Source organism: Alligator mississippiensis, chromosome 4 (genome assembly GCF_030867095.1).
Source record: "Alligator mississippiensis isolate rAllMis1 chromosome 4, rAllMis1, whole genome shotgun sequence".
NCBI lineage: Eukaryota > Metazoa > Chordata > Crocodylia > Alligatoridae > Alligator > Alligator mississippiensis.
Window position 1 is genome coordinate 9800405 of NC_081827.1, and position 20191 is coordinate 9820595.

The 20191-nt window shown below is 45.5% G+C and overlaps 1 protein-coding gene across 1 annotated transcript in view; it reads right to left on the bottom strand.

The window, feature by feature from the left end:
• PRKCQ (protein kinase C theta) overlaps positions 1 to 20191 on the bottom strand; it is a 98095-nt gene that overhangs the window by 57968 nt on the left and 19936 nt on the right. Inside the window, exons 2-6 of the mRNA XM_019487590.2 lie at positions 12528 to 12664; positions 12269 to 12423; positions 10687 to 10812; positions 1880 to 2079; positions 404 to 464 (exon numbers count right to left, since the gene is read on the bottom strand). Of these exons, the coding sequence (XP_019343135.1) occupies positions 404 to 464; positions 1880 to 2079; positions 10687 to 10804 (379 nt within the window). The 5' untranslated portion in view covers positions 10805 to 10812; positions 12269 to 12423; positions 12528 to 12664. The remainder of the gene's footprint in view (positions 1 to 403; positions 465 to 1879; positions 2080 to 10686; positions 10813 to 12268; positions 12424 to 12527; positions 12665 to 20191) is intronic.

A 20191-nucleotide genomic window follows, 5' to 3' on the forward strand; every position in this document is an offset into this window, starting at 1 on the left:
GTGCAGCCCAAACTTGTGAAGTAAGCAGGATCCTTTCCAGCAACTGCAGGAGGACCTGAAGCTGGAATTAGGTCCTTCTTTCTTGTCCAATTGGGCTTAAGGGAATGCATTTATATGGCCAGCAGTTAAAGGATCCGCTTTTTTTTTCCCCTGGCAAACCAAGCAAATTTGATTTGCAAACCAATGAGGGGCAGCGAACGTGGAACGTCATGGTACTATATGCATTGTTTTCACAGTAAAACTGCATTTAACTCATGGCAATAAACACGTCACAAGTCTCGCCATGAACGGTCAGTAAGAAAATGTGCACTGTTTTCAATAGTAGGCACTTCTTTGGAGACAGCACGTCTGCCCCAGGTAACTGAAAATCACCCCGATCAATTAAAAGAAAGAAGTCACTTGCCACTTATTTCCAGGAAGTATCTTGCATTCATTAGCATTCTCCCTTGAGGTTTTAGTTCTAGCTGATTGAGATAAGGAAATAAAAAAAACACACAAAACAGAGCCATTATTACACAATAAAACTACCCAATCGTAATGATTTCAGATGGTTTGAGCTAATGCAAAGCAAAAGTGCAGCAACAATCTCAGGGGGGAAAAATTATGTCCAGGTGGACTTCATAGATTTGAGGGTCGGAAGGGACTTCAGTAGGTCACTGAGTCCGACCCCCTGCCTTGGGCAGGAAACAGCGCTGGGGTCAGATGACCCCAGCCAGGTGTTTGTCCAATAAACTTTTATCTCTGGTTTGCTTGCTATTACATGAAATAACCACCCAAGAGAGAAGGGTGTTGTTGGAGAAATCACACAATTAGCTTCAATTAGGAGATTGTGTGGCTTCTCCCCAAAGCTTAGAAACGGCATGAAAGAAAATAGAGCTCAGCAACGAAATAATGGTTAGGCTTTCCAAAGAAGCTCACCGTACAACAAGCTCAAGGCAAGAACTTGCCATTTGCATACCTGCTCCTGACAGCTGGGCATTTTTTAACCCTATCCACTTCTTTGAGGTGCCTTTTAAATCCCTGAACCCAGATTCCCAACCTCCAAGACTTCAGGGAGAGTTAGGGGCTTAACTTACTCATTTTTCCTGCATCCCGCTTTCTTACCCATCTCCCTCCTTCGAACTTTAACTATCTATAAATCCGGCCCCAAAACAGATGCTCTTCAAAATATTACACTTATACACTTAGAGCAGAGTCTGAAATCTGAAAGGAAAAACGGCACAGGATTCCAGTCAATTAACAGCTCTCCTAATTGCGTGCCGCTCAGCACTTATTAAAAATGTTGCTGTCACAAAAATGCTGTGTGCTACATAGCGTTACCAACCACCTGCTTGCTAGGATTATCGTGATGTGTAATTAATATCTGAGCCCTGATCTGGGACTGCGTTACTGCAGATTTAGACTGCTATGTCTCCGTTGATTTGAGTAACATGGAAATAATACAATAGGGCTGCTTCCCCTTGATAGTAAAACGATTACATCTGAAAGCATTTCCCCCAGGACACATGAAATAATTTACATTTAATCACTGAGATTACTGTGTGTCCCCAAGGATTTTTCTATAAAAAAAAAAAAGGTTAATATGCCTGCATGACTCGCATGAACCGGCATATTTTGCTAATGGAGGGCGCATGTTTTAATACAGCAATGGCACCCAATTGAAATGTGTTGTGCTGTTCCTTTTTTTTTGATGTTCACGGACATCCTTCCACAAGGCAATGCCCAAGTAGACTCAAAATGTGTCCCTGGGCTCGCAGCCAGTTTTTGTTGGCCTATTGGTTATATTCATAGAGTGAACTTTGAACACAGTGCATTCTTCTATTCCAGAGCAGCTATCTGCAGCAAACTGCAAGTGGAGGCAAGTATTCAAAGCACATACCCATATTTCGGTCTTCCCGTTGCTCTTCTTGCACCTGTCTGCCAGCAACTTGAGTTCTACGGTGGTTTCTGAAACCATTTCTGCACTTTTGTCCTTCACAACAATGTGCATGACTCTCCCGTTGTTGATGTGGGCATCGAAAGTGCTGTTCCAAGGTGGGTACATGGTGGGCTTCTTTTGGACGTACACTTGGCCATTCTCTGTTGATAAAGGGATATTTCGACTTAATGAGATTCTTACCTGAGATGATGAAACACAGTCGGTCCAATTCTGTTTTATGGTAAGGCCGCTGTATTCCATGTTGATGGTATAAAAAGGCCTCAACAAAGAAGATATAAATGTGATGTATGACTACTTTAAGGTCCCCTTATACAATCATGACGACACAGAGCAGCTTTTGAGTTGATAAGGAATCAAGCCTTGTATGTGGTTTAGGTCCAAATGCTTTTGGTACCATGAAATCCTGCTTCTCAAATTCTTTGTCTTCCTTGAGGACACCGAAAAGATTCAAGCAAGTGCATGAACCCATGCAAACAAACCAACAGCTAGACCATGTCTATGGAGGAAATAAGAGTGGCATTAGAGAAGATAGGCTTTGGGGAGGATAATGATAACTCTTTCCCCTACCATCAAGGCTTGACGCCCTGAAGAAGGGCAGCACAATACAGTAACAAAGAAATACAGGACTGGGAAGGGGCTCCTGGGTCATCAAGTCCAGTCCACTGCTACTGCAGGTAATTATATCATATCTTACTATTCATAAACCAATCAAGCTTCATCTTAAAAAAAGTCAGGCGGGTTTTTTTTGCCCTGCTACTCCTGATGGGCCCTTTTGAAACCTTCTTCCTCCTACAACTAGTAAAGCTGCTTCTGATTCTCCTTCGCCTGATCATCGTAGCAGCACCTCCCTGCACCTTTGTCTGTACAAATTCACCTTTCTTCAGTATGACATGAGGGACATCTTAATTGACAAGAGATACCTTTAAGGCCTACTACTGGTAAAGAAATGTCTATTTGTCACTACTGGGACATGACAGATGGATTTTTCTTTGTATTGCATAGTTGCTTTATATAACAGGTAAGCACTTTGAATTTGTTGCTCAAGGTGAACTCTGTTTCCCAATCTCCCTTTGGAAATCTTCTACTCGCAGTATGGGAAAACTAATGGAATTAGAAAATAATAATAAATGATACAGAGTCTGTTTAAGTGCACTGTGGGACAATAATAATAGAGCTATCTGTCTGCAAAGTGGTAGCAGGTTTTTACACCCTTCATATTGGTTTCCCATCGGAGGAGAAATCATTGGTGCAGCAGCAGGACATCATTTAAATTAAATTGGTCTATTTATATGAACCAAACCAGTCCATGAACAGAAGCAGTTGCACAAACAGCACGGAAGAAAAAAATCCACTTCCTGAAATCATTGCCTCAAATCCAATGCCTGTTTCCCATGAAACATCTTTACCCCAAAGAAGTGATCCAAATTAGAGATACAAAGCTGAAGAGCAAGCTCTCTGGCTATTTGCAACAGTAACCCGTCCCCCCCCTCCAAAAAAAACCTGCATAAAATTAAAGACAATACAGCTTTACTTCAAAGACTGCATCCCACTTGCCTCCTAAGACAAAGAATTTGTAGGATCATTTCTAAAATCGCGAGCTGGTCACTTCTACCGCAGGAACAGAAATAAAAATTTGCTTTTCCACAGCATTTTCCTTTAGACAGTTGAAAAATAATTTAAAATATCACTGCAATGATTTCAGGCCTTTCTAGATAACACACACACACACAAAAGGAACAGCGATCACAGCTTCTATCTGCCTCCTTCTGTAGGTCACCTTTAAATACTTAGGTCTCCATGCAAATTTCACCTGATTTAACTAAAATCAATTGGGTTAAACCGGGATGAATTTCTGCGGAGCTACTTATTTGGGGTTAAGAGCAGCTCAGTTTGATTTTGCCTTATCTGATGATTAAAAAAAAAAAGTAAGCACTCTTTAAATGAAGTGTGGCCATACACAAACTTGCCTCGGTTTAACCAAGTCACTTTGCAATCCCATTTAAGTGAAACCACTGCGATCTCTATGGGCAGACCAGGCTTAGGAGAGGCAGCATTTGAAAAGAGACTGATCTATGTTGCATCCATGACATACAATCTCTCCCTCCTGCCTTTCCTCTAAGGGTCCGTCCGTGGAGAGGCAAAGCAAAGAGACAGAGACGCACTGCTGGCGGAGGGCTGGGGGACAAGGCACTCGGGATTGCCCCCCGCTGCTGCTGGGAGAGAGAATTAGAAAGGAGAGTGCAGGGACGGGGGAGTGTGGAGATGACTTTTGATCCCCCGAGCGCTGGCAGAAGGCAACGCTATTCCTGGCCTGGCTTGTCCAGTGACAGCAGCAAGCTCTCGTCCCTGCTCCTTTCCACCTCCCTCGCCCAGCAGTAAGTTAGACTCCCGCCCTCACCCGGAGGAGTCGGTCCCCTCCCCTCGCTTCCAGCAGCTGGACCATTAGAGGAAGAAGCAGGGTCGACGTATCTCTTACTGTACCTGGTGCCGTTCTCAGCTAGGTGGCTGCCTCTCAGCGCCCTGGGTCTGTCCTGCTTGCAGATCTCCAGAGCAGTGACCCCATCCCCTGTCTTCAAAAAGGAAGTGGAGACAGGGGCTGGGGAAAGAAAAATATGATCTTAAAGGAAGGATCAGAGATCCGATCCCAGCTCCTTTTTTTTTTTTCCTGTGTCAGTGTTTTATACAGCAATCAAGGCCAGACTGTAAACCCTTCACTCGCCAAGGAGAGTATGCTCATTGTACCTGGTGTATCTATATAGCAAGGGCCAGTCCTTGACCAAATGATAGGCAGGAAATCCCCCCCTTGTTGGAAACTCAACTTAATGCTAGGTTTCGGGGAGTAGCTCTGCACAAGGAGCGGGCTTGCATTACAAAATCAAAGGCAGAGACCAAACTCTCTTACTACGGCTTCCACCAAAAGAGCCCGCATCACAAAATTAACAACGCATCATTGCCTCATCTTCAGTGGGACTTGCCATCCGTGCATTCACTGGCGCGAGATGAGATTGTGCAACTGAGACTGACATTTAGTGGTATACGTAGACTTTCCTAGTTCAGGACCCGGCTGTAAACCCATTACTCACACTGCTGAGTTTACGTTGCATAGCTGGTCTTTCGCAGGTCAAGCCCATCTCTGCTCTATAAGACCCCAAATATTTACATGAGTGAGGGAGGGTACACTTTGCTTGCAGTTCAACGCGGCATTTATGTCAATTTTGGGGATTAATGTGCAATAGGCCTGTGCGAGTAGGCAGCTATTTGATCCAGCTTCGGATCCAGCCACTTTGGATGCCAGGGATGTGATCCGGAGCTCCGGACCAGGTTCCCGCTTTGATCCGGCCGAAGCGGCTCCGAAGCTTCGGAACTGCCTCGGAGATCCGGCCATAGGGTATAATGGGGAATCAATGAAATATCTATAACTTTGTTGTTTTCTGTCTGATTTGGAAGACACGTGCAGGGGCGGTAGCCTCTGCTGAGAGCATGAAGCCTGCCCAAGTTTTAAGATCGATACAGGGATTTTGGGGGAACTGCACCTCAAGCTGCTGACAGGCAAAACTTGTGACATAGGTGACAATGTGTGTGTTAAGGTACAGTGGGCTAAAAACCACAGGGATGGTGGCCCCTGCTCAGGCCACGAAGCCTGCCAGGTTTCAAGGAGATAAGTGCAGGGGTTTGGGGGGAGCTGTACCTCAAACTGCGGACAAGCAAAACTTGTGCCAATCTCCTCGACAAAACCAATCTCCTCGACAGCTGGCAGGCATCGTGGCCTCAGCAGGGGCCACCGTCCCTGCAGCTGTCACCCTGCGGCGCCTTAACACGCAGTGTCACCCGTGTCACGAGTTTTGCCTGTCGGCAGCTTGAGGTGCAGTTCCCCCCAAACCCCTGCACCCATCTTCTTGAAACTTGGCAGGCTTTGTGGCCTCACCAGGGGCTACCACCCCGGCAGTTTTCACCCCCCTGTGGTGTAACACATACATGTGACATGAGTTTCGCTTTCAAGAATTTGGGGTGCAGTTCCCCCCAAAACCCCTGCACTGATTGTCTTGAATATTGGCCAACGTCATGCTCGCAGCAGAGGCGAACCCCTGAAAATTTCATCCAAATCAGACAAAGTAACAAAATTATAGATATTTAATTGTTTCCCCATTATACCCTATGGCCAGATCTCCGAAGCTGCTCTGAAGCTTTTCCGAAGGGCTTCAGGAGCTCTGAACTTCTTCGGAAAGCTGAACAAAGCCAGCGTTTCGATCCAGACGTGCTGCTTCAGATGCCAAAGCATCCGAAGCTTCTCCAGATCCGAAGCACGGCCCGAAGCCTCGCACAGCCCTAATGTGCAAGTCAGGGATTAACGTGCATCGGGGATGAACTAGGCTGGCAAATAACTCATTGCAAAGAACTCAGTTGCTTATCTGCAAACCTAATTCATCCCTGATGCAAATCTGCCACCTTCCCTGGAACTCCTCCGGGGATGGATATAGCGCGCTAAGACAGACAACTGAGGCTGGCACCAAGACACGAGCTCATAAATAGACAGTCAATAGATTTCAACAAAATGCTGTACTACACACAATATAAACTTCCAAGCATTTCACAATATAAACTTCCAAGCATTTCTGTGAAAAACCATCTAAGGAAAAAAGAGCCATGACTTCCTTTCAGCACTGGCCCTGCTTTCTGCAGACATAAAGAAATCAGTTTATCCAAGAGTTAGCATCGCCTGAAAAATTACCCAGTGCTCTGGAAAATATATGGATTAAACAAAATATGGGAATGTATTGACCAATGCACGTAGGCCAAATTCATTCCTGGTGCAACTCCACTGAAGTCCAGCTGTTAATTTACCCCTGAAAGATAAGACAGTGCCTGGTATTTCTGCACAGCGGAGTTTTCTCTGTGGCCGACAGTGCCCCTGGATCTCTTGGACACATACTGAGCGCTAACACAGCACAGTCTCTCTCATGTAGCAAATGTCACGGGGACAGGTGCTAAAAGGGCACTGGTCCAGGTGGCCCATTCGTTCAGAAACAGCTTTTAAAGGGCAGAATTATTTTTTAAACTTCAAACAGGCCCTATGCCGGGTAGCACCCCACCACAGCATTGCCACCCATTTCCAGAATGGCTGCGCACACACCGCCTTTGGTAAAATACTGCGGTGCTTTTGTTAAAGTGCCTTTAAAAAAGAAAAGAACCTCACCAAAATATATAAGGCAGAGAAACAGGGCTCAATAGACATGACTCGGCCGTACATTGCAAAAAACAGAACAAAATATGGTATCACGATGGCTCCAGAAGTGAGCGTCTGATCAATGGGAATTTCAAGAGAATTTGAATCAAACCCAATGTGGAGTTGTATCTCCTTCTACCCTGACATATTCCTGGAGTCATCTAACAAAGCAAACATAGTTAGATACTTCTAGTTTAAAATGAATAAATCAAAATGTATGAAAAAGTTTATAGATCACTCCCTGTTCTACAGCAATCATTTAATTTTGCCCCTGGAGAGAGATTGTTGTCTCATGATCAGAGCAGCAGGCTGGGAGCCAGGATTCCTGGTTTCTATTACCAGCTTCTATTACCAACCGGTTAATCCTGCCTCCTCGGACACGTGACTTAGGCCACGATTTTCACACTTGGATGCTACCTGTTGGACAGAGAAACACAAACTTTCTGGTTTTCAGAGGTACTGAGGTTCCACGACACCTTCAGGAGAGAACTGAGACTAAACTGTATCAGAAGGGATCCAAGACTCGCCAGCATACCAGACGGCGGGAAAAGGGCAAGTTTTCCCACCCCCAAAAGCATATTGGTGAAAGTACCGCACACTTCACTCCTGTATACTTAGGCCTTGCCTTTCCCAGCCTCTTTCACTCTGCCATGGATGTTACTTCTCTTCCTTGTGCTCTTTAATTTCCCTCTGTAATTCCTTGCTTCATCCCTTCCCCCATGCTACTAGATCAGAGTATAGCAAACGCCTGCTGCCTTCCCAGTCTCGTATCTCTGAGTGACCCGTAGCCTCTGCAAAGCTCAGAAACACTAACCAATCCTAATCTAATGTCCTAAAACATTTGAAACAGAGGAGTAAAAAGAATGCACAGCCTAACATTTTCAAATGCACTCAAGGGAGCTGTTATACCTAAATTGCACTGGAATTTAGTGGGAGCTGGGTGTCTTAATTCTTTTAATTACTGTATTCTAAAGTAACCCCTCGCACTGTCTCCCCCAGTGCATTTGCCCTATTGGGGCATGTCCATGGGAGCATGCATGTGCACTCTGCAGTGCCTCAAAATGCACCCCGTGCACGTGACTTCCACGCTGAGTCAAAATTAGATCCTGGGAAATCCTGGTACCAAAAAACAGCATGCTGAAATAAAGCAGGGTGGCGTACATGGCAACAGCGTGCACCACCTGCAACTAGAGCCTGGCTAGCAGCCAGAGCATGAATTGCCACAGCTGTAGCCCTGGGAGGCCCCCCAGGTAAGTCTAAGGTGCTGGTCCCAGCCTCCCCTATGCCACCCGGGGCAATTTGCCCCACACCAGAGTGTGGGTGCAGGGGTGTTCCCCAGGGACAACCAGTAATGGCACAAAGGGACCTGGGGGTAATAAAAGACCACAGTATGAACATGAGCTGGCAGTGCCATGCTGTATGCACTCTGGCATGCATCAATCAGTGCATCTCCCGCAAAACCAAGGAGGTGATTCTTCCGCTCTGCTCAGCACTGCTGAGACCACAGCTGGAGTACTGCGTCCAATTCTGGGCACTGCACTTAACAAGGACGCGGACAAGCTTGAGAGAGTCCAAAGAAGAGCCACCCGTATGATCAGAGTCCTAAAAGGCAAGCCATGCGAGGAAAGGCTGAGGGATCTGGGACTCTTCAGTCTGAAGAAAAAAAGGCTGAGAGGGGACCTGGCAGCAGCTTACTGCTACACTAGAGGAGTACAGCGAGGGCTCGATGAGCAACTGTTCATCAAGGCATCCGAGGGGAAAACCAGAAGTAATGGCCACAAGCCCCTGGAAGACCAATTCAGGCTCAACATTAGGCAAAACTTCACAACCAGGGTGTCCAAACTGGGGAATAAGCTCCTTCCAGAGGTGGTGCAATCGCCTACCCTGGAGATCTTCAAGAGGAGACTGGACGGTCACCTTGCTGGGGTCCCCTGACCCCCACTTATCTTTCCTGCTTGGTGCAGGGGGCTGGACCCAGTGATCTCCCGAGGTCCCTTCTGACCCCTTCCAATGTATGGATCTATGAGTATGTTCTGCTGCTAGTTGGCCCTGGGGAAGCACATGTGCGCGCTCGTCTGGATGTGCCCCTTGTATCTATTCTTGACATTTCTGGGAAGGGCCTCGTTTTAGCTGAATAGGGTTTAGGAGATTTTTAAGGGCTTCCTAAACCAAGGGAATAAATGTTCAAAATGTTTAAAAAAATATTTTACCTACTGGCTTTTTCTTAGCCCCATTAGAGAAGACTCTAAATGGAAGAAAAGTTACGTTCCTTAGTTAATAAATTAACCCCTACCATGTTCTCATCCCTACGCAAGGCGCACACAAACTGATCCTGCCCAAACTGATTTTATTCACTTCTGAATGGACAAGCCCTCACTCTTAAGTTATGGCTCCTTCAAAGATTTCACTGAAAGCAGGAAGCCTGGCTTGAAGTTAAACTGAAATTGAAAGCACCGTTTTCAGTAAACACTGTAAATTTGAGATCCTAAAAATGTCACGTGATCGTGTTTTTTTCTCTACATGGATGGAGTTCACTACAGCTTTCCAAAATCAGTTAAAATGTTCACTCTGTATACTCATCGTTTTATTTTAAATTGGCAGCCAAAGATTGAAGTAGTTAAAACTGTCTTTCTCAAACTGTTACTTTCCACTCCAGGCTTGATTCCCTGAGAGATGTGGATTTCTGAGACAAGTGCACGGATGAGATTAAACTTATTATCTGAGGTTTAAGATAAATCATAATCATACACTACAATAAATACAAGCAGTCTACGATAATTTTATGGACCCAACCCTAAACATACTTATGGAGGGAAATGACTTTGCACATGTAAGTAATCCCAAGGAAAGGTGTCTTTATTCTCATGCATAAATGTATGCGTGGTTTGCATGACATGGGGCTATATTTGTTGTTAAAGCTAATAAAATGATCCACACGTTTAGAGCTAGGAATAGGCTAATCTAGTATTACCATCACGCTGAAGTATCGAATCACCCCAGAAAACACATTGCAGTCGTTGCAAGGAAAAGCTAGCTCTGGTTTGTAATATTCTGCCTCATTCAAAAGCTTTCCTGTGATACTTAGAACAGGGAAATTACTGGACTGGGTAAAATCTCAAAAAATGGAATAAACATTTTAAGGACCATCACCAAACACCAGAAACACCAAACTCTGGTGGTCAGGGGGCCCTGCTGGCAAGCTGCACATCAGCTGAAGACAATGAACCAGGGATACGGCTCTGTTCGGTTTTCTGCAGCCAGGCATGCAAGGACCTGTATTACAGGTGAGGGCTTGTCTGGAGCTGCAACTTGAAAACTCCCTGGTTTTGCAGATCCCGCATTGAACCCAGCCGTTAGGTGCAGTCGTCTGCAGAACGATGTGATTTATGCAATTCCTTCTATTTATAATATTCCACGACATTGCTTTTCCACCCATACTCTATATAGGTTCAACACTACAACTAGACACAGACTAATTAGAAGAGAGACCGAACTTCACCTGTCCTCATATGTAGGTGCTTACCTGACTCCACTGCTTCTTTGACCATCACGGCACAGTAAGGGTTAATCACCTCCCCTTGCGATGGCAGGTAGGGGCCACTGTCATAGTTTGATAAACCAATCCGGAGAAAGGGTGACATATCAGATCCTGTATCAAGGAAAAAACAACGGTATTTGAGAGAGTCCAAAAACGGTCGCTGTTTTAAGCAGTCTCTTATCACCGTCAGCCAGGGGTAAATTGGAAGCTAGTCATCCATCCACAGAAAGGCTCTGGGACTTCCTCTTCTGTCCAGCAAGATGATGGACTACCAAAAGCCTGCAAGCAAGTGAAGTTAGGAAGCTTCACTTATTGGCTTCATTGCCTAGTTTTAACCCACCACGATGTGTTTGCTGGAAATAAACCTAATGGGCACCAGCGCACTGCCGGCTCAGCACCAGCCCACACAGACCCTGCTATCGGTACTACAAGGACCCCGCGCCAAGGAATAACTTTCCTGGGATAACCTCTTCCACAGCTTATGTGAAGTCAAATGCTCAGGAAACAGACCTCTGTGAGACTGCGCTGGGTTTCGGGAATACTGCTCTGTTGCAAGCCTGCAAGCTAAACACGACACTGTGAAATAATTAAGCGCTATTTATACACAGCATGGCAATGATCCCAGGCATTCAGATCGCTGGTTAGCTGACCCGTAATTACTTTAAGGAGAAAATTCAGCTCGTCTGAATGAGCTTATTAGGGTGTGGGTGGGGAATTTTCACAGAGTAATTGGAAACTAAAAAAAAGTACTTAGAAAATGGGCCGTCAAGGAATAATATGAAAGCCGCGAGTAACATTTTTGCCCTCCTGTTGCAGGTACTCTGCAATTTGCAGTGAAAAGATGTAGGGAAATAATCCTTCGTGCCAACAGAACAGGTATTTATTTACAGAGTGATTGGGTGCCTACCGGCATAATATTTGGACATAGTACATAGTGTGAAAAGTTTAGATCTCTGATTTGGGCCCTACAATGGCTTTCATTACACTGCAGCCACTAGTTGTAAACTAGTTTTCTTGTCATCGGAGCCATTAATCCTTCAGGTCCCAGCATCATAAGACAACCCAGCTCCAGTGATCAGCTGCCTAAAACAGTGGTTCCCAATCCACAGTACGTGTACCACCAGTGGTACGCAGAAAACTTGGCAGTGGCACAAGTTAACAGATTTATTATAATTACCTGATATGACAAAATTTTCTGGTGGTACTTAACACTGAACTGAAAAACTTGCTGGTGGTACTTAAGGTTGTATCGTTTTAAATTGGTGGTGCGCCATCTGTCAGAGTTGGGGGATCCCTGTCCTAAAACATTGCACTCTTCTGGATCACAAATGATCACAAAGCCCAGAACCAAGTCTATGAGACATTTACAGTGGTGAGGAATCAGTTGTGCAATCACCCTCCAGAAGAGATGAGATGAACTGAGCGTCTAATTAACTTTAGGCAGGCTGCAAAACCTTTCTTCTGACATGATAAAGCCTTGCCAACCTACTGATATCACCACCCAGTCGCTGGTGACCGCAAGATGACCCAAGTCTACACTTGGGTAGAGAGAGACTTTTTTTCTTACCTGTAAATTGAATTATACCCAAGGACAAGATCAGCCTTGAATGAGATGGGTTTTCCTTTGCATCACACTTGCAGAAAACATGGAACAATTTCTCTCATCTGAAAGAATGGGCGTCACTCCTCCTTTGGCCGGGCTGGTTTTAAAACTCTGGCTCTCTGTTCAAGGAGATGGGAGAGAGGTATGTGAATGGGCCACGGTAACCTGGGGTGCTGGAGCAAAGACATGTAGCAACCACTTGCTGGAATGGCTATGGTCATACTTAGTAACTTGGAGAGATGAGATTCCATCAGCCCTTGCAACAAGGAAATTCAGGGTGACTGCAGTAGCCAGAAGGATTTTCGGTAAGTGAGCAACACTGTCCTTTCTTCTTTAAATACGGCAGGATATTTTTTCTGCCTGGAAAACATTAAAACAAACATCTGGACTTGAAACCAAATTGGATGCAAAAGCCTTCCCAGGGACTCACGGTTCAGCATCTTTGCAAACTGGATCATCTGTTTTGCTCCTGCATCATCACACGGTGGATTTAGTTTCTGACACATCTTTAAATAATTGTTCAAGGGGTTCTCCAAAGAAGTGTCACCAACATCGGGATGAGCTACAAACTTGGCTTTATGGGACAGTCTCCTTCTAGTTTTGGCTGAAGTGACTTGAGGGATATAGCGATGGGATCTGGTAATCAGGGAATCATGCAGGTATTCAGATGCTAGCAGAAAGTTTTTGGTATTTTGGTAGGGATGTTGGGCAAAGACAGAAAGATCCCTGAACCACTGCATATAATCCCCCTCAGCAGTGCACAGATAGCACCAAGTTATAATAGAAAAGCTCCTAAGATTGCTCAAAAGACTTCCCAAAGAGCTCAGTGTGCGCTGCCGTCCCCAACGGGGAGACAGGACTTTCAACAGCATCGCCGCTTTTTAGATGGTACAGGAAAAATTAGGGAGAGTCAATATTAGCGGTTATGATGTGCACAGAAGGACAGTAGGTGTTAGCATAACCCATCTTCTTCTCTGCAGGGTTTGGGTGAGACACCTCTGGATGTATCAGTGCATTCAGTGTATCAGTGATGCTTCCACATTAGACAAATACATCCTTTATGGGAAACAGTGAGAAACTTCCTCTAGGAAATGACATGTATTATATATCCAGGCTTGGATAGGTGTGCAGGGACACACATGAAAGTCCAGCTGAGCAGCAGCAAACAAATCCCTCCAAAGACGCTTATCAGTAGAGAGGTCTGTGCTGCTGAAGAAGGTGGGGTGAAGAGAAGCAGTATGACATTAGCCCAAATGGGCTGAGGCAGAATAACCCAATCCAAATAGCTTATGTGGTTTCACTGCAAGAAATCAAGGTATTGCTTTTGCTTCTTTTTCTTCAACTATTGAGGCATGCCCTTCGTATCGACAAATAAAAGGAAAAAACTAACCTAAAGATTTCTGGCAGCAAGAGTGAAATGCCCATGATAGTAACGTTCGCTCTGTGCAATGTGAGAAGCTCATAAGAGTCTCAAATATATCCCCATTAGTGATCCAGAGACCACTGTGTGAGTAACTCTGGCTTACAAAATCACTGTTTTACTAATAAATATTATTCATCATTTGGAGGATGAAGTTTATTACAGCAAACCAAATACAGCTCTGTATTTCTTTGGCAGAGAAATAGCCCGTGTGTTACATTATTGTCTCAAATATTTAGGAAAACGTGATAACAGCTAAAAATAATGGTTTGTATTTATCGTTTGTATAATGCCATTTAGTTAATGCAGTTATTACAGCAATGAACATGATCCATTGGGTTAGAAATGAAAGCCAGTGTTTCAAAAAAAGACTATTTTGGACTAGTTACAAGATCCCAAGCTATTAACAGATATATGATTCCCTTCTCTCATGACCTATCAGACCCAGGAAATGAAGTCTAATATGATCACTCAGTAACAATAATCCTACCTCACAAATGTGACCTCATATCATAAGAGCATGTACACCAGCAAGTTGGAAACCCTTTTCCCCAGTGGGATACACATCTGGTTCGTTGCACATTAACTGACTTCAAGATGATATATCGTTATAACTTATAAAAAATCTATTTAAGAGATTCATCAATGCATTAATGATGAAAGACTGAACTTCTGGATGAGGAATGTGTAAGGAACTTCTTACAAACCGATCTATCACCATTAGGTCCTATAGAATTTGAAAGGTCCTGACAATCAGTCATCGACAAATGAGGCTATTTTAGGTGGCTGTGCGGGCTCATTACAGACGAAGGAATTGGACTGTATCCAAAGGAGATTTCATTGAATATCCATGCCACCTATTTGGACTGCCGGCATGAGCCTTCAATTGCATTTCTTCACAAAAAACGAAAAATTGAAACTCCTTGTCCCCACCCCCAACCCCAATTAGATGGCTACAAATGCATGAGGTTTCCCCAGAAGACTATCTGTACTAGGGCTGTGCGAAATGGCACCGTTCCGTTTCAACTTGCATTTCGACAGAACAGCGTTTTGTTTCGAATTTTGTTTCGATTCAAAACCGCTAATCCGTTTCTGAGTTTTGCTGTTTCAACGCTGTTTTGACGTTTCGCCCATAGGCTATAATGGGGAAGCTTGAAACAGCCTATAACTTTGTCATTTCTGGCCTCATTTGGATGAGACTTGCAGGAATAGTAGCCCCTTCTGCAGGCATGAAGCCTGCCAAGTTTCAGAGAGCTGCAGGGGTTTTGGAAAAACTGCACCTCAAAGTCTTGAAAGCAAAATAATCATGTCACGTGTATGTGTTAAGCCACAGCGGAGTCAAAACTGCAGGCGTGATAGCCCCTGTGGAGGCCACAAAGCATGCCAAGTTTCAAGAAAATCAGGGCAGGGGTTTGGGGGGAACTGCACCTCAAGCTGCTGACAGGCAAAACTCATGACATAGATGATCCTGTGTGTGTTAAGGTGCAGTAGGCTGAAAACTGCAGGGATGGTAGCCCCTGCTCAGGCCACGAAGCCTGCCAAGTTTCAAGGAGATAAGTGCAGGGGTTTGGGGGGAACTGCACCTCAAGCTGCTGACAGGCAAAACTCGTGACATAGATGATCCTGTGTATGTTAAGGTGCAGTAGGATGAAAACTGCAGGGATGGTAGCCCCTGCTCAGGCCACGAAGCCTGCCAAGCTTCAAGGAGATAAGTGCAGGGGTTTGGGGGGAACTGCACCTCAAGCTGCTGACAGGCAAAACTCGTGACATAGATGATCCTGTGTGTGTTAAGGCGCAGCAGGCTGAAAACTGCAGGGATGGCAGCCCCTGCTCAGGCCACGAAGCCTGCCAAGTTTCAAGGAGATAAGTGCAGGGGTTTGGGGGGAACTGCACCTCAAGCTGCAGACAAGCAAAACTGGTGCCATGGGTGACACTGTGTGTGTTAAAGCGCAGCAGGGTGACAGCTGCAAGGATGGTGGCCCCTGCTGAGGCCATGAAGCCTGCCTGCTGTCGAGGAGATAGGTGCAGGGGGAGCCTGCACCTCTGGCTGCTGACAGGCAACACTCATGACAGGGGGGGGTGACACCGTGTGTGTTAAGGTGCGCCCTCACTCAACTGACCCCAAGGCAGACAGCAGGGCAGTTCAAACAATGCTGCCTTTTATGCAGTTTTTCCATCCCTCCCCCAGAGCACTGGGATTGGAGAGACCTCAGGGAAGGATGACAGTCACTGGCCAGCTACACAGTTCATAATGAGAGCAGTCCTTCCCCACCTTCCCTCTCCCCCTCCTTCCTTTAGTTTCTGTTTCCCTGCAAGCAAGCCCAGCTTGAGCTTCGAAACTCAATGTTTCGAGAGTTTCGAAACGTTTCGACTTGCCTTGTTTCGTTTCGAAGCTGTTTCAAAGCCCCTCTCCGTTCCATGTCGGTTTTGCTGTCTCGAGCTCGAAACGGCGTCGAAACGAAATTTCACGTGGCCCTAATCTGTACACTCAGCGCATCAGAGGCATGCACGCGATTGCTGGATGAAAGCTGCCAGTCTGCACACCAGGCAAAGCCCGGCTGATTTAACAACTCATTCTAATACAATGGTTCTCAACCTTTTTAGACTCAAGACACCTCTCGTCAGACTCAAAGCCCCTCTCAGACAGTGCCGGCTCTTCGTTTTCTTTTCTTTTTTTTAAACTATGAAAATATAAAAAGGCAATTCCTTTGCTGCAAAGAATTCAGAAAGACTGCAATAGGCCTGAATGCTTCTGATGCCTTGGGTTATTTGAAGTTTATCTTGTGAATGATATGTAGGTGTCTGTGCTAATACTGCGTGGCACCCTGCGGCACCCTAGGTGAGGACCTTGCTGCACCCCAGGGCTCTGCAACACCCTGCTTGAGAACCAGGATGCAGCAAGGCACATACCCCATGAGCTCCCAACCAAGATCCTAAGACACAGTCTCTGTCTCTGAAGAGTTAGCAATGTAAATATTACAAGTAAGCTGGACAAGACACAGGCTGGGAATTGCAATCATCTCCAATTCTGGGGACCTAGAGTACAGAGAAATTAAAAGCCTTGCCCATCATTGTACAGACAGTCTGTGGCTGAACTGGGAATTAAACTCAGGCCCCCTAAATTCCAATTCATTTCTTTAAACACATGATGATCCTTCCTTTCCCTACAGACATTTGCTGATTAACCATGTTACCCTTCCTACCTATTTCCAGGTGCTGACCACAAGTAGCGGCCAGTAGCTTGGCAAAGCCCTTAGGAGTTTGCGGTAGAATTAATGTCACTCATAAGAGACGTATGGGATATAAGAACTCTTGTTGGCATGTTCAGTATCTGTCACATCTCATTTTAATATTACCCTATGGAGAAGCAATGGTTTAATGCAAAAAAAGGAAGGAGAATAGTCCTCTCTATCACAGCAACACCTATATTTCAGTGCTGTATGCCACAAAATAGGGCCACATAGGGTTTAGAGTTCAGTAACTGTGTTTAAGTCCTAAATACATTGCCTTGAAAGTTGCACATAGCTGCCATGTATCCTGTACCTACACAAGATATCATGGTCACAAAAGACGAGCAAGCATGGGATGATTTTGAAAGTAAACATGTCCCTAAGGACTGTATCTACATGGCTCATTCAGCCACTTCCCAGTGATTAAGAGGAATGGATGAAAACCCTTGTGTGGGGGGGAAAAGAGGTGCAGGAGTCTTATAAATATTTCCATATGTATTTATGGAAATAAATAATAAGTTTATGTACTCATTCACGGAGCTTAGCAAGAAACAACATGCAATATCCTTGCTCCAGAAAGCTTAAAATAAAAAGCCTCAATATAGCCAATATTTACTATGGGCATCACGGTTACTCGGAGAGCTCTTCTACTGCTAACGGCATCTCCCACGTGGCGTTTGCAGAAAGCACTGTGCCTATTCCTTCCTCTTACATGCTTCCATGGCTCTCATGACTAATTTTTGAGAATCCCATACTTTTAATCCCCTCTGTGCGGTAGGGCAATGTCATCCCCATTTTACAGGTGGGGAACCAAGCTACAAAGAGACTAAGGCCCAGAACTTTAAATTACATAGACACCTAAGTCGCGTCCACGCAAGTGCGGACATTTGTTTCCCCAAAAACAAGAAGCAGCGGCTGTTTCTTGTCCCCGAGGAATGCCCATGCCGCACACCCCAGGTGGGATAGGGGAGACTGAGGCCAGCAACTGTGCTGCCCCAGCAGCCTTACCTGGGGGCCTGGGGGAGCTGCAGCTGCATTGCTCCTGAAGCTGGGAGCCTGGCCGGTCGCTGGAGCATGGCTCTGGTTTTAGACAGTGCACACTGCTGCTACACGCACCACCCCACTTTTTATCTGGGATCTCCTGGGATCAACCCCCCAGCACTGCAAGGTAGGAGCACGGGAACACCTGACGGACAACCGCTTGTCTGAACGTGGCCCTAGGAGCCAAATTCTCTTCCCCCTATTAGGTGCCTAAGTGCAACTTTATTCTCCCCTATTCAAGTCCCTGAAAAACAGCGAATGCAAAAGATGGATAGATCTTTCTTCTACTTGCCACCCTTTTGTGATTCTTCAAGCTTAAAGTTCAGGCGATGGCGTGCTACAGAAGTAGACGTGTTAACAGACTTTCAGGGACTTGAACAGGGTGGAATCACACTTAGGCACCAGAAACGGTATCTTTAAGGCTCAGGGCTAAGGGACTTGCCCAAGGTCAATCAGAAAATGTGTGGCAGAGCAAGCGTTTGAATTTGTATCTCCCAAACGCTAAGCTCGTGCCATAGCACCCAGACCATTCCCCCTCCCTCTCAAGTGCCCTCTTTGTGACAAGATCTCTGAAAGACTATGCCAAAGGCATAGGGTAAGATTGTGGCGGCGTACAGGGACATAAAGGCACGGGCCACAGGGATGAGATCATGCATCTGCTCACAGGATGCACAAATACTGAGAGGTAGTTTCGATCACCTTGATGTGGCTGATCAGGGGGTCACCTGAAAAAGAGGACTGGAAATTATTAGACACAGGGTCTCTCACTGGCACCTTTCGGGGCACCAGCTTCCCGCGGAGGAGCAAGAGCGACTTCAGGATTCAGAAGAAAACCACCTGCGGGATGGGAGCTCCTGGACACCCTTTGGGTGTTTCTTTATTTATTCATGCCCTGCTTTCATTCTGCGTTCCTCCCTTCTGCCTTTCCTCACCTGCATGTGTGTGTGTGCAGACATGCACGGGCATAAGATAATGAGGATTTATAGGTCACATTAAAGTGCCTCTGGAGGAGAAACTTGAGGGAAAACTGGGTTCAGTGGATTTAGCTCAGCTTCAGCTGTTGCACTCAGTAACACCTGACAGTGGCCAAGTCTGCCCCTCAAAAAAGGGTTGAAATGGGACTTTAATGGTGCATAGGTCTTTTGCAGACAATCGCACCCTCGTGAATAATTCATACAGAAAGCAGGCATCTAGCATCTCTTTCTTAATCTTCCCTGCAAATCTATCGGCTCCTGCTCAAACATCTGCTTAGCAGGTCACACTGACTACATTGCAATTACAGGACTGCTGCTTGGCTGGAAGCCCTTAACCATAAAGAATTACAGCACAACCCCAGCCTGCCGCAGCAGTGGTTCGCTTTAATGGGGGAGGTTTCATTTAACATTAGAGACAGCTGCACCGCATTTGGGGAATGGCTTCTTAATTTCCCAATGGAAAGAAGAAATGATATATACGGCATGTGAAACCCGAGGGTCAAGTTCTCCATTCTGTAAAAGGCCAGCTTATAACTTGTGCTCTGCTGTGCCTTCCAAATACAACTTCATTGGGGTTGAAACTAAGCCTGGCCTTTGTTTCCATACACAAAGCTGGATGCAACCTCTTGAGAGTTATGCAATGTATGGAAACCCTTCCTTGAGTGGGAACTCCTTATGGTACTTAATCAACTGAACCTGAACAGAGGAGAACCACCAAACCAAAGCTGCTAGTCAGCAAAATGCAGCTGACTCCAATGACATTTAATTACGTGGATACATTTTCTGCAGAATGGGACTTAAAGTTAAGCCTGTGCTCGAGCGCATTGTTGAACCAGGGCCCCATGAGGGGGAGAAACACTGAGCTTTTGAGAAGCAGCTGCTTGTCTTAGCCTTTAAACTCACATTTTACATAGAGATATTTCCACGGCGTATATCTATTTCTCTTTTGCTGGCAACGCTTCAAACTGCAAAATGAACGGTAGTCGCGAATCTGAATGCTTTTGCCTGTAGCTTTCTGATGCGTACCCACAAGCAAGTAGAGGAGCCCGTGCTTTGCTGCAACGAGGGGCAAAACTTCAGCTCCTCCCTCCCTGCTAACGAGAAGCCACACACATTAAAAAAAAAAAAAGCCTGGATCTTCCAGAGAGGTTTTTGCACACCTCTTGTCTCTTAAGTTGACTTCGGCAGGATCACACCCAGGGAGCTAAGCTGAGCACTCAAG